Source organism: Sturnira hondurensis, unplaced genomic scaffold, assembly GCF_014824575.4.
Source record: "Sturnira hondurensis isolate 20B ecotype Veracruz unplaced genomic scaffold, ASM1482457v3 Scaffold0001918, whole genome shotgun sequence".
In the NCBI taxonomy this organism is placed as follows: Eukaryota; Metazoa; Chordata; class Mammalia; order Chiroptera; family Phyllostomidae; genus Sturnira; species Sturnira hondurensis.
Window position 1 is genome coordinate 1,334,558 of NW_028074549.1, and position 14,262 is coordinate 1,348,819.

General features: G+C 38.1%; 1 protein-coding gene across 1 annotated transcript in view; it reads left to right on the forward strand.

Moving 5' to 3' along the window:
• The window catches only part of CAB39L (calcium binding protein 39 like), a 35,113-nt gene that overhangs the window by 3,817 nt on the left and 17,034 nt on the right, over positions 1-14,262 (forward strand). The window contains exons 3-5 of the mRNA XM_037037737.1: positions 86-114; positions 297-437; positions 3,337-3,501. Coding sequence (XP_036893632.1) covers positions 86-114; positions 297-437; positions 3,337-3,501 — 335 coding nt within the window. The remainder of the gene's footprint in view (positions 1-85; positions 115-296; positions 438-3,336; positions 3,502-14,262) is intronic.

The window sequence follows — 14,262 nt, forward strand, 5'->3', positions numbered from 1 at the left end:
AAATAATCTAGTTTTAAATGCCAGCTTGTTCTCTAAAGCTTGCTCTCTTTTCCCATTCTTGTGTAATCCTGTGTTTCTATTATAGGAAAACTTTTAAACTTTGAGGAAAACCATGTAGGTAAAGTTTCAGAAATATTTCATATGCGCTTAAATTCAGCTTAAAACTTGATGAAACTCATTTTAGTTGGATTTTAATGTTTTAAATTACTGAATTAAAAACATATCATTTTAGTGTAACAATTTAATTACGTTGAGTTAAATTTATAATTTTGGTTTTTTTATATGTTTGTTTTTAGCATTCCATATTGGAAGAAGTGATTTCTATAGATGAAAAAATGCCTTTGTTTAGTAAATCACATAAAAATCCAGCAGAAATTGTGAAAATTCTGAAAGACAACTTAGCCATTTTAAAAAAGCAAGACAAAAAGACAGACAAGGTATGAGCTAAAGCAATAACATTATTTTTAAAATATATGTATTCAAGGCCAAAAACCAACATAAAAGTTTAATGAAATACCCCAAATATGGTCTGTGATGGGACATTTAAATACATTTAAATACATTTAAGTTGATTTCAGTTTTCATACACCTGATAATTGTTGAGTCTATTGTCTTCACTCCTGATTCATTACCTGGAGTCACTGATGAAACTTGGATCTCTCTAGACTACAAGCTTAAAAATCTAAGGGGTACCAGTATATAATGTTATACTGGTATACAGGTTAAGAAGTTTTTATTTAAAGATCAACTGATAGTTTCTAGAATTTTGCAACCTCATTTTAACATTGTTTAAGGTCCTACCAAGCACAGTTTCCCCATAGGAAGGGTTTTTCAGTGTTTTAGTCATATCCTCAAAGGAATGTTGAGTCCTGCATATTTGATTTCTCTCTAAAGTTACTAGTTTATGATAAGACTAAAGATATCTATAAAGTAAATACCCTTGAGTGCATAATATATTTCTGTCTCAGTGTATGATATAATCTTATTCTCTTGTAAGGATGTAGAAATATGCTTCTCATCCTACATCTTGAAAGTAATGTAGAAATATATTTTAATCCTCGTATACTTTGTAATATCAAGCCAAATACTGGTCCAAAGAGAAAAAAAGAAATGATCTTCATAAAAGAGTAAATCTGAATGACAAAGTTAAGAAAAAATTTTAAAAACAGAAAAAAGATACTAATCCTCATTAGTAATCAAGAAAAGTCCAATTAGCTATAATATATTCATAATACACGTGTCTACCTCACAAAATTGTCTGACAATGTTAAGTGCTGACAAGTGTGGAAAACAATAAGAACTTTGATTCACTGTGACTAATAAAGTGTAAATTGATTTTTGGAAACCAGTTCAGTGTATTATCTGTTAGGAAGCTATGTGTGTTTCTACTAGATATACATTATAGAGAAATTCTTAAACATGGGCTCAGGATTCATGTACAAGAATGTTCATAGCATTGTATTGTTCATAATAACCCCTCAGTGAAAACAACCCAAATGTTCATCAACAATAGAGATGATATTGAAGTGGTCACTCATTAAAATACTGTGGAGCAACAAAAATTAAGAACTGCTTACATGCAACAGCATGGATGAATCTCACAAGGGGACAGGTACTATCCCAAATCAACAGAACTAAACTATATTGTTTTGGGCTGCAAACATAGATGAGAAAAGTATGAAGAAAAGTAAGTTAATAATTGGCATCAGAAACATAAACATTTTTCTTTAGCCTGAAAAAGGGCCATTCAGATAACTTCTAGGGTACTTAAAATGTTGTTTCTTGAGCTGTTTGGTGATAACAAAGGTGTTTGCTTTACCATTATTCTTAACTCTTCATATATATATGTTTAAAGTGCTCTTCTATGGATATATATCACAACTTAAAAAACTTCTAACATTTAATAATTAAGGATTGCTTCAGTCAGATCGTAAAATATATCTGGAAATTATTTTTAAGTAGTGCCATCTACTATGAATTATTTTTATATTGCCTTATTCTCTTTATTTCCTTCTCCAATTATAATTATTAGAGTACTATACTTAAAACTGTGATATACTGTATTTTTTGGACTATAAGACGAACTTCCCTCCCTCCACAATTTGGGAGGAATAATGGTTGTTAATGCTGCTATTGAGGTCTGTTTACATTTATATTGGTAAAATATTATGTTATTTATGTTATTAAATATTTTACCACACTTTTTGCTTCAAAATTTTCTATTTCCCTCTTCAAAAACTTGGGTGCATCTTATGGTCCAAAAAACAGGGTATATATTTTTAAATGGCCAGCAAATCAAATTGTTAACTAATTGGCCTGCTCTCCGCTCTTCATCTGTATTAATATTTTAAGCTTTTTATTGAGATATAATTTGCATTCCATATAATTGATATTTAAAATTGTACGGTTTAGTAATTTTTAGTATACTCAAGGTTGTACAACCATCAGCACTATCTAATTCCAGAATATTTCCAACCCCCAAAAGAAACTCTGTACCCCATTAGCAGTCATATCTCATTCTACCCTCACTAGCCCTAGCATACACTAATCTACCTCTATGGATTTTCCTATTATTCTTTAAATGTAGTGGAGTTTTTTTGTTGTTGTTTAAGTTTTATAGATAGCACAAAAGATGATGACTGTGTGTGAGGGGAAAGGAGATTGACAAAGAAAGTTTATGGGTTTTGACAACTTATGATTTTATACCTAGTCCACTTACAAAATCACAAAATGTCCTGTCTAGTGTGGCTCAGTATACTGAGTGCCAGCCTGTGAACCAAAATGTCACCAGTTTGATTCCTACTCAAGGAACATGCCTGGGTTGTGGGCCAGTTCCTCAGTTGGGGGAGTACAAGAGACAATGAATAGGTGTTATCACTCCCACATCTATGTTTCTCTCCTTCTCTTGATCCCTCCCTTCCCCTCTCTTTAAAAATAAATAAATAAAATCTTTTTTAAAAATCAGAAAAATAGAGACTTGTTGAAAAACCTTAGCAAATGCTTTAAAGACTAGTAGCTACTGATAAGTTTTTAAAATTTAATTTTCAAGAGTTAAATTTAGAATTAATTACTAACAAAGTTGTCTGTGTCTGAGTAGGTTTAAAAGAATATTTTTCCAGTTATGGTGACTAAATAGTAATATTAGAGATATTTTGTTTATGTATTTTTTAAAATACAAAAGCAGTGCGTACTAAAAGGTTTTTGTTTGTTTGTAACTGTACAGTGTTTTTTGATCCTAAATAAATAGGGCCTAAATAAATGATTTTTGTTCATTCATTTGTTTATAGCCTGAAAATTTTTATTTACTTAAGTCATAGCATACTTTTTGGTCACTAGGCTTCAGAAGAAGTGTCAAAATTACTGCAAGAAATGAAAGAAATTCTCTGTGGTGCAAATGACAAAGAAACCCCAACAGAGGCTGTGGCTCAGCTAGCACAAGAACTCTACAATAGTGGCCTGCTGGTGACACTGAGAGCTGACCTACAGCTGATAGACTTTGAGGTAAACTATCTGTCAGAGTATTGTATCTCTGCATTTCAATTTTAATATCTGTCAATGTTACTTTAATTTTTTATTAGTGTTGATTTCACTTAATTTTTTTTAATGAGCAACATAACTTTAATTCTTTCCCTTTCTTCTCCCTCTGGAAGTCCAATCAATACAATGACTAAAAAACAAACAATAAGAAGCATAAATAAAATGCATGCACAATTCTAAATCAAATGATCATGCCACAATCACCCCACTTATTTGACGATGTTCTGATCTTCTAGTTGTTTAATGTTTAGTTCTACTTCTCTCTTTTTTAAAAATATATTTTATTGATTGTACCATTACAGTTGTTCTATTCCTCCCCTTCATTCCCCTCCACCCGCACACGCCCTCCCCCACCATTCTCCCCGCCTTAGTTTATAACCACGTGTCTCAAGTTCTTTAGATTCTATATTTCTCCCACTATCCTTGCCCTCCCCCTATCTATTTTTCTACCTACCCTCTATGCTATTTTCTGTGCCTTCTTCCCCCCTTCTCTCCCTCCCACCCCCCTGTTTCTAACCCTCCATGTGTTCTTCATTTCTATGGTTCCACTCCTGATCTAGCTGTCCTCTTGGTTTGCTTTTGTTCTAGGTGTGGTTGTTAATAACTGTGAATTTGCTGTCCTTTCACTGTTGATATTTTTCATCTTCTTTTTCTTATATAAGTCCCTTTAGCATTTCATATAATAAGGGCTTGGTGATGATGAACTCCTTGAACTTGACCTTATCTGAGAAGCACTTTATCTGTCCTTCCATTCTAAATGAAAGTTTTGCTGGATAAAGCAATCTTGGCTGTAGGTCTTTGGATTTCATGACTTGGAATACTTCTTTCCAGCCCCTTCTTGCCTGTAAGGTCTCTTTTGAGAAATCCGCTGACAGTCTGATGGGTACTCCTTTGTAGGTGACTGTCCCCTTATCCCTTGCTGCTTCTAGGATTCTCTCCTTCATTTTAGTCTTGGCTAATGTAATTATGATGTGCCTTGGTGTGTTCCTTCTTGGGTCCAACTTCTTTGGCACTCTCTGAGCTTCCTGGATTTCCTGGAAGTCTATTTCCTTTGCCAGACTGGGGAAGTTCTCCTTTATTATTTGTTCAAATAAGTTTTCCACTTGTGGCTGTTTCTTTTCCCCTTCTGGTACCCCTATAATCCGGATGTTGGAACGTTTAAAGATGTCCTGGAGGTTCCTAAGTCTCTCCTCATTTTTTTGAATTCTCATTTCTTCATTTCTTTCTGGTTAGATGTTTTGTTCCTCCTTCTGGTCCATTCCATTGATTTGAGTCCCAGTTTCCTTTCCATTGCTATTGGTTTCCTGGACATCTTCCTTCATTTCAGTTAGTTTAGCCTTCATATGTTCCTCTAATTTGTGACTATAATCAACCAGTTCTGTGAGCATCTTGATAAACAGTGTCTTGAATTGTGCTTCTGAGAGGCTGGCAATTTATCGGTAGCCGAGAGTTATCGGCTCTGGGACTTTGAGTTCTTCTTGATCCATCTTTTGGGCTGTTCGTGCCTGTTACATAGCATCTTTTCATGTGTCTCTGGATCTTCTGTATGTCTTCTTTGAAGAACTGTCTATTCAACTCCTTTGCCCACTTTTTAATTGGGTTGCTTGTCTTGTTAGAGTGGAGTCGGGTAACTTCTTTGTATATTTTGGAGATTAAACCCTTCTCTGAGGAATCATTAGCAAATATGTTTTTCCATGTACTTGGTTGTCTTTTGATTTCAATACTCTTTTGTTTAGCCATACAAAAGCTTTTAATTTTGATGAAATCCAATTTCTTTATTCTTTCCTTTATGTACCATGTTCTAGGGTACATATCAGTAAAAATATTGCCATGCGAAATGTCTGAGATTTTCCTGCCAGTGTTCTCCTCTAGTACTTTAATGGTGTCACGGCTTATATATAAGTATTTTGTTCACCTGAATTTATTTTGATGTATGGTATAAAATGGTGCTTGAATACAGACTTCCGCCAAGATGGAGGCATAGGTGGAAACACTGTGCCTTCTCCCACAACCAAGTTTGAATAAAACAAAGGTTTGGAGAAACAAAGACACAACCAAAGGACAGAAAATTGAATTATACGGAAGTCCGACTACATCTAACCGTTCAACGAGGACGGTAAGAGGGGCGGAGCCAACAGCGAGCAGGGTCGGGCAGGNATGGTGCTTGACTTTCTTTTTTTTTTTTTTGCACGTAACTGTCCAGTTCTCCCAACACCATTTGTTGAAGACATTATTTTTAGTCCATTTTATGTTGCTGCCCCCTTTGTTGAATAGTAATTGATCATAGACACTTGGGTTTATTTCTGGGCTCTCTGTCCTGTTCCACTGGTCTATGCACCTGTTTTTATGCCAGTACCAGGCTGTTTTGATTACAGTGGCCTTGTAATACAGTTTGGAATCAGGTATTGTGATCCCTCCTACTTTGCTCCTCTTTCGCAAAATTGCACCAGCTATTCGAGGTCATTTAGGGTACCATATAAATTTTTGAAGTGTTTGTTCTATGTCTGTGAAATATGCTATTGGTACTTGAATAGGTATTGCATTGAATCTGTAAATTGCTTTGGGCAGTATGGACATTTTGATAATGTTAATTCTTCCAATCCATAACATGATATGTGTTTCTATTTGTTTGTGTCTTCCATGATTTCTTTCTTCATTGTTGTGTAGTTTTCTGCATGCAGGTCTTTTATGTTGTTGGTTAGGTTTATTCCTAGGAATTTAATTTTTCTTCTTGCTATATCAAATGGGATTTTTTTCTTGGCTTCTGCTTCTGCTGTTTCATTGTTGGTATACAAAAATGCCTTTGATTTCTGGGTATTGACTTTGTATCCTGCTGTTTTGCCAATTCATTTATTAGGTCGAGCAATTTTGGGCTAGAGTGTATAGGATTTTTCATGTACACTATCATGTCATCTGCAAACAATGACAGTTTCCTTTCCTCCTTTTCGATTTGGATGCCTTTTATTTCCTTCTTTTGTCTGATCACTGTGGCTAAAACTTCCAGTACTGTATTGAATAGAAGTGGTGAAAGTGGGCAACCTTGTCTTGTTCCTGATCTTAGTGGAAAAGATTTTGTTTTTTGCCCGTTGAGTATGATGTTGGCTGTAGGTCCTTCATATATGGCCTTTATTGTATTGAGGAATGCTCCCTCTATTCGCACTTTGCTGAGTGTTTTTATCATAAATGAGTGTTGTATCTTATCAAATGCTTTTTCCGCATCTATTGATATGATCATGTGGTTTTTGTCTTTGCTTTTCTTTATATGATGTATTACATTTACTGATTTTTGAATATTGAAACATCCTTGCATTTCTGGGATGAATCCCACTGGGTCATGGTGAATGATCTTTTTAATGTATTGTTGGATGTGGTTTACCAATATTTGGTTGAGGATTTTAGCATCTATGTTCATCAGTGATATATGGCTGAAGTTTTACTTCTTTGTTTTGTCTTTATCTGGTTTTGGATTAGCATGATGCTGGCTTCATAAAAAGAGTTTGGGAGTCTTCCATTATTTGGGTTTTTGGAATGCTCTGTGAAGAATAGGGGTTAGCTGTTTCTTAAATGCTTTGTAGAAATCTTCTAGAAACCATCTAGTGCAGGGCTTTTGTGCACCAGGAGATTTCTGATAACTGCTTCAATTGTATTTGCTGACATTGGTTTATTCAGGCTCTTAGCTGTTTCTTCATTGAGTTTTGGAAGATTATCTTTTTCTAGAAATTTGTCCGTTTCACCTAGGTTTTCAAATTTCTTGGCATATAGTTCTTAACAGAAATTTCGTACAATCCTTTGTAATTCTGTGATATTAGTTGTATTCTCCCCTCTTTCATTTCTGATTGTGTTTATTTGGGTGTTCTCTGTTCTATTCTTGGTGAGCCTGCTTAAAAGCTTGTTTATTTTGCTTAAAAAACAGCTCCTGGATTCATTGATGCTTAGAATTGTGCTTTTACTCTCTCTGTCATTTAATGCTGCTCTCATATTGGTTATTTCCTTCCTTATACTTCTCTAGGCTATCTTTGTTGTTGTTCCTCGAGTTCTGGTAGGCATAGGGTTAGATTGTTTATTTGAAATGTTTCTATCCTTTTTACGTAGGCCTGTATTGCTATGAACGTCCCTCTCAGGACTTCCTTTGCTGTGGCCCATAAGTTTTGGGTGGTTCTGAATTCATTTTCATTTGTTTCCAGAAAGTTTTTGATTTCTTCCCTAATTTCATTCTTTACCCATTTGTTGTTTAATAGCATGCTCTTCAGTTTCCATGATTTTGAGTGTTTTGGGTTTTTTGGGGGCGGCATTGGTTTCCAATTTCCATCCCTTGTGATTTGAAGAAATGCTCGGGATGATTTCAAATTTCATAAATTTGTTTAGGCTTGCTTTGTGTCCTGTCATGTGGTCTGTCTTTAAAATGTTCCATGTGCATTTGAAAAGAATGTGTATTTAGATTCTATGGGATGAAGGGCTCTGTATACATCAGTTAAGTCCATTTCATCTAGGGCACTGTTCAATGCCACACTATCTTTGTTGACATTTTATTTGGAAGATCTGTCCATTTTATAGTAGGTATTAAAATCCCCTACTATAATTGTGTTGCTGTCAATATCTTTCTTGAAGTCCTCTAAGATTTTCTTTATATCTTTGGGTGCTCCTATGTTGGGTGCATATATATTTACAATGTTTATGTCTTCTTGGTGGATTCTTTGCTTGAGTATTATGAAATGACCTTCTGGGTCTCTCTTTTTGGCCCTTTTTTTGAAGACTATCTTGTCTGATATGAATATGGCTACCCCAGATTTTTTTTCTTGTCCGTTTGCTTGGAAAATTTGTTTCCAGCCCTTCAGTTTTAGTCCGTGTAGGTCTTTTGTTCTGAGGTGGGTCTCTTGTAGACAGCATACGTGTGGGTCATGCTTTCTGATCCATTGAGCTATTCTGTGTCTTTTGATTGGAGAATTTAATTTATTTATCTTTAAGGTTATTATAAGTATTATTGATAGGTACTTGTTCATTGTCATTTTTATACTTGTGTTTCTCTTTGTCTCTCCTTTTTTCTTCCTTTCTGTACAGCAGTCCTTTTAGTATTTCTTGAAGAGCTGGTTTGGTGGAGGTGTATTCTCTTAGACTTCTTTTGTCCTGGGAGCACTTTATTTGCCCTTCTATCTTGATTTTGATCCTGGCTGGATAAAGTAACCTTGGTTACAGGCCTCTGATTCTCATTACTTGGAATATTTCTTCCAATTTTCTTCTCGCTTGGAGTGTTTCTTTTTTTAAAACTATATTTCATTGATTATGCCATTACAGTTGTCCTATTTCCCCCCCTTTCTCCCCTCCACCCTACACCACTACCCCACCACTCCTCTCTCTTTAGTTGTTGTGCACGTGTCACAACTTCTTTAGAATCTATATTTCCCCTACTATTCTTGCCCTCCCCCCTATCTATTTTCTACCTATCCTCTATGCTATTTTCTGTACCTTCTCCCCCCCCTTCTCCTCCTCCCACTCCCCTGTTGCTAACTCTCCATGTGTTCTTCATTTCTATGGTTCCATTCCTGATCTAGCTGTCCTCCTGGTTTGCTTTTGTTTTAGGTGTGGTTGTTAATAACTGTGAGTTTGCTGTCCTTTCACTGTTCATATTTTTCATCTTCTTTTTCTTAGATAAGTCCCATTAGCATTTCATATAATAAGGGCTTGGTGATGATGAACTCCTTGAACTTGACCTTATCTGAGAAGTACTTTATCTGCCCATCCATTCTAAATGAAAGCTTTGCTGGATAAAGCAATCTTGCATGTAGGTGTTTGGATTTCATGACTTGCAATACTTCTTTCTAGCCCCTTCTTTTCTGCAAGGTCTCTTTTGAGAACTCAGCTAACAGTCTGATGGGAACTCCTTTGTAGGTGACTGTCCCTTTATCTCTTGCTGCTTCTAGAATTCTCTCCTTCATTTTAATCTTGGGTGATGTAATTATGATATGCCTTCGTGTGTTCCTCTTTGGATATACCTTCTTTGAGACTCTTTGAGCTTCCTGGACTTCTTGGAAGTCTATTTTCTTAGCCAGTATAAGGAAGTTGTATTTTAGTATTTGTTGAAATAACTTTTTCACTTCTTGCTCTTCCTCTTCCCCTTCTGGTACCCCTATACTTCAGATGTTCAAACGTTTAAAGATGTCCGATAGATTCTTAAGCCTCTCCTCATTTTTTTGAATTCCTGCTTCTTCATACTTTTCTTTGGTCATTTCTTCCTTCCTTCTCGTCCACTCCCTTGATTTGAGTCCCAGTTTCCTTTCCATCAGTGTTGGTTTCCTCTGCATTTCCCTTCATTTCACTTAGTTTAGCCTTCACTTGTTCTTCTAATTTGTGACTAAAATCAACCAGTTCTCTGAGCATCCTGATGACCAGTGTTTTGAACTGTGCATCTGATAGGTTGGCTGTCTCTTGGGCACTTAGAATTATTGGCTCTGGGGGTTGAGTTGTTCTTGAGCTATAATGTTTTGGTCTGTTCACTCCAGTTATGTATGACGGGCCGATCCTTAGGTGTTTACCAGGGCAGGGCCATCCACGTTGCTGTGTTGCGACGCTCTATGTGGTGGTGGGGTCAGAGAGGGGCAGTGGCAATCGCCTCTCCTTCCTGTAAGCCGCTGGGGCTTGCACAGTCTGTCTCACTGCTCGCTCCTTCACTTGATTTATCTGTGCTGGAATGTGTGACCACGGTTATTCAGCCGTCTTACGCTCTCACTGGGTCTGCCTGTTGGCACCCCATACCTGGGATTTGCCATGTGCGGCCTGTCCAACTGGGTCGGTCTGGCCAATTTTTCCTGCATTTCCCGACTCCGTCACCGGCTGGCTCTGCAACTCTTACTGGTCTGGCTGAATGATTCATTGTTGTTGGACTTCCGTACAGTTTAATTTTCTGTATTTTGGTTGCATTATTACTAAAACTGTTGTGTTTAAACTGGATTGTGGGAGGAGACACAATGTTTCCACCTATGCCTCTGCCTTGGCCAGAAATCTGGACTGTTTCCATTGAGAAGTCAGCAGGTAACCTTACTGGGGCTCCCTTGTATATTACTTTCTTTTTCTCCCTTGCTACCTTTGAGATTCTCTCTTTGTCTTGGAATTTTGACATTTCATTTATTTTCATTTTTTTTTCAATTTTTAAAGTCAATGATTTATTTACTTATATTTAGAAACAAAACTGATTATCATATTCCAGGGTATAGTTTTGAATATAGATATTGTTGTTGCTTTCTAGAGTTACACTTTTTTTTAAGTAGTTTATTTATCTTTAGAGGAGAAGGGAAGGAGAGAGTAATAGAAACATCAATGTATGGTTGCTTCTCGTGCATCTCCTGGTGAGAACTGGCCCCTGCTGGGAACTGGCCTGCATCCCAGGCATGTGCCCTGACTGGGAATCGAACCGCAGTTGTCTGGTTCACAGGCCCGTGCTCAATTCACTGAGCTACACCACCCAGGGCCTGAATTTTTACATTTTTATGATGATATGACTTAAAGTGGTCCCCTTTGGGTTCCTCTCAACTGGGACTTTCTCTGTTTCCTGGATTTGTGTCACTTTTTCTCTTATCAAATTAGGGAAGTTTTCCATTATGTCTTGCATTTCTCTTAATCCCTCTTCATTCTTTCTGAGCCTCTTTTCCTTTCTTGTTCTTTGTGGGAGTTTTTTTCTACTTTGTCCTCCAACTCGCTGATGTGATCTTCTTCCTCATTAATCCTGCTTCTGATTCCTTCTACTGTGTTCTTCAATTCAGAAATTGTATTCTTCATTTCCTCTTGTCCCTTGCTGATAGTTTCTATTTCCTTTTTCATGTTGAGTAGTTTGCACTGAGTTCATTGTAGCTTCCCTGTAATTTCTGGTAACTCATTGTGAGCTCTTTGGAATTCCTGATAACGAGTGTTTGAATTCAATATCTGATAGCTGACTTGCCTCTATTTCATCTAGCATTCTTTCTGAGGCTTCCTCCTTTCCTTTTATTGGGGGGTTGTTTCTTTGTCTTCCCATTGTTTGTGAGACTCTTCTTTTTAGCTTCAGCTTCTTAAATTGATTTGTTCTGGCTTCCTGGGTTTATGGCGTGAACTTCTGTTGTATAATACCTGTGAGATTCAGTGGTATAGTCTCCTTGATCTCCCCAGCTCGCTGGTCTTGGGCTGTCCTTTATGTTGGCTCTGAGTTTGTCTTTAGGTTTTGGTTGTTTACGGGTCTTTCTTTTGTGGGTCCTTCCCACCAGCTGATGAACTGATGTTCCCTCTCTCCCACCTGTTGTAATTTGTTGTGCTGGTGAGGGGCGTTGTGTTGAAGCTAGTTTTTCTGTGTTTACAGGGTTTTGAGGATTCTCTTTTGCTCTTGTTTAGTTGTTTGCACTGGGTAGTTTCTCCACTTTTTGGTTGTATTTCCAGGTAAGTCTTGGATTTAGTTTTGTGTGGTTTCCACTCTCTCCTTCACCTTCTTCTATTGTTATTCGTTGGTGGTTCCTTTGTTGTTGGGTTTCCTCTTCCAGTGGGTATTCTTGTGTTCCCCGCTTCACATACCCTTTTGTGTGTGTGTGTGTGATCAGTTGGAGGGGAAGGCAAAATGGTTTATGACAGCATGAGAGTATTCTATGATATTTACAGTATCAGCCAGTAGGGAAGAGATAGGAGATCCTTTGGTATGTGTAGGGCCGACTTTTCTCCCAAGTTCCCCCAAGTGCCACAGATGAGAGTTAATATGACCGAGTCATGATGTGATCTGCTTGGGGAGGAGAAGTGAGCAGTGGCCAGTTTCTCAGGGGAAAAAGGCCAGCAGTGGCTAGTTTTTTTGAGGTGAAAAAGGCCTTGAGCCCCCTCCTCCAGGGGCTTTTATTGGGTTCTAATACACAGCTATACAGGGCAACAAGGGCCATACAGTAGATAACATTTCAAAGAAATCTGAGGGCTTCAGAGTCTGTCAAGAACAGAGTTTTAGCATTTCTTCCTTGAACCCTTAACATATGAATGAAAGCACTCTTAGCAGAGCAGATTTCACTGTTTTATCAGGAAGTGTTTGTGATGCCAGATTCTTCCCCAGGACGTGCTCTAGCAAGGCAAGGAGCTGCACCTCTCCCCAACAGGTATTCGGGCTTAAGGGGATTAGAGCCAGGAAGCCCTTCTCCCAGAGAACATGGGGCCTCGGGCTATGTCAAAGCCAGGGGGCAAGAGTCCACTGCTCCCTGTCGCAGCTCCCTGAATCCTTCCATGAGGGCCTCCCAAGTGATCGAGTCTTGCTTATGTTGCCCCCTGCTGAGAGGGGTCTTACCTATCATTGACTTCGACCAACCTTGGAGGCAGGGAGAGGAAACTGAGGCAGCGTTTGGTACCAGGGACAAGCTTTGTCTCCTGCGGCTCGCATTACAAATGTTGTCCCTCACCCTTAGCCACAAGGGGTCAAGATACAATTCCTAGAACCAGACCGAGTGGTCTACAACAGGTATGTATAGTGATAACCATAATCTTCAACACAACTAGCCACTTTTTAGAATGGATGAAAAGGAGATAAGGCTCTTGTTGGGGAGGGAAGGCTTGTGAGTTTGTTCTAGAAAGTGAGGTGAGGTTGTGGTAGGTCAGATTCTGAGGTAAGGAGAGAATAAAGTATGGTTAACCACTACAGTATTATAGTTCAGGAAACCGTGAAGTGGGCTAAAATCTAGGAGGGGTGTTGTGTAGTATTTACAAGAGAATGGAACAGCTATTATATACAATAATATTAGAGCAACAATCAAATGACAGAATCTGTGAGAATCCAAGATTAGGGAGTATGGGATTTTCAATAGTGTGCTAATGGAGCAAGGGGAAGTAAAGAACACTAAGTTATCAATACAGTATGTATGAGGGGACAGGGGAAACCTGTCAAATGATACAATATATCCAGTGAAGGCAACAAAGACTATGCAGAAAGGGGAAGAGTACAAAGATACTATTACAATAAAAAATGTAAAAATAATGAAAAAAATAATTCAGATATGCAGTAACTTGTAGTTTCTGAGGTATGCCAAAGTAAAAGTTGTCTCTCTGTCTCTACTGTTGCGATGCCCCCTCTCTGGGTCCAACTCTGGTCTTTTTGCAGTTCCAAGTTTCTTGTCTCACTTTGCAGACAGGGAAGGCAGCAAAAGGGAAGAATAAGTGGTAAGTTTGGAAAGAAAGGAAGAAGGAATAAAACAAGAAAGAACGAAAGAGAGGGGGAAAGTATTGAAAGATCAAACGATAATAAAGTTTAAAAAATAAAAGATTACTTTTAAAAAAGACACCTCTTTTTTGGTTTCCAGCTGGCCAAACCAGTTTTTCTAGTCTCACTGGCTGCGGCAGTCTGAGGGGCAATTGGTGTGGCCTTTCTCCCTTCTCGGTGAACTCAGCTGGTCTCACAAGCATTCTCCCAATATCCATACTGTTGCCTCTCCCCAGCGCCCCACTGAAGGAATCCAGATCCTCTTTAGAGGACTCTTTCCCTGAGAGTCACTGCCGTAGGCTGAGGTGCGTGTGCACGCTCCCTGCCAGGCTTCCTGGTCCCGCAGACTTGAGCACGAACCTTTTCCAATGCTAGGGGAAACTCAAGGGCAACTCTCTCAGTTCCCCAAGGCAGTGACCACAGATTCCAAAGGTGATCAAGGCTCCCACGTTTGCCTCCTAGTGCCCATTCCTCTCTCTCTGACACTTTAAGCAAACCAGTCTTCCCCGGAGTTTATCAAACTGCGCCTGGCCCAGTAGGGA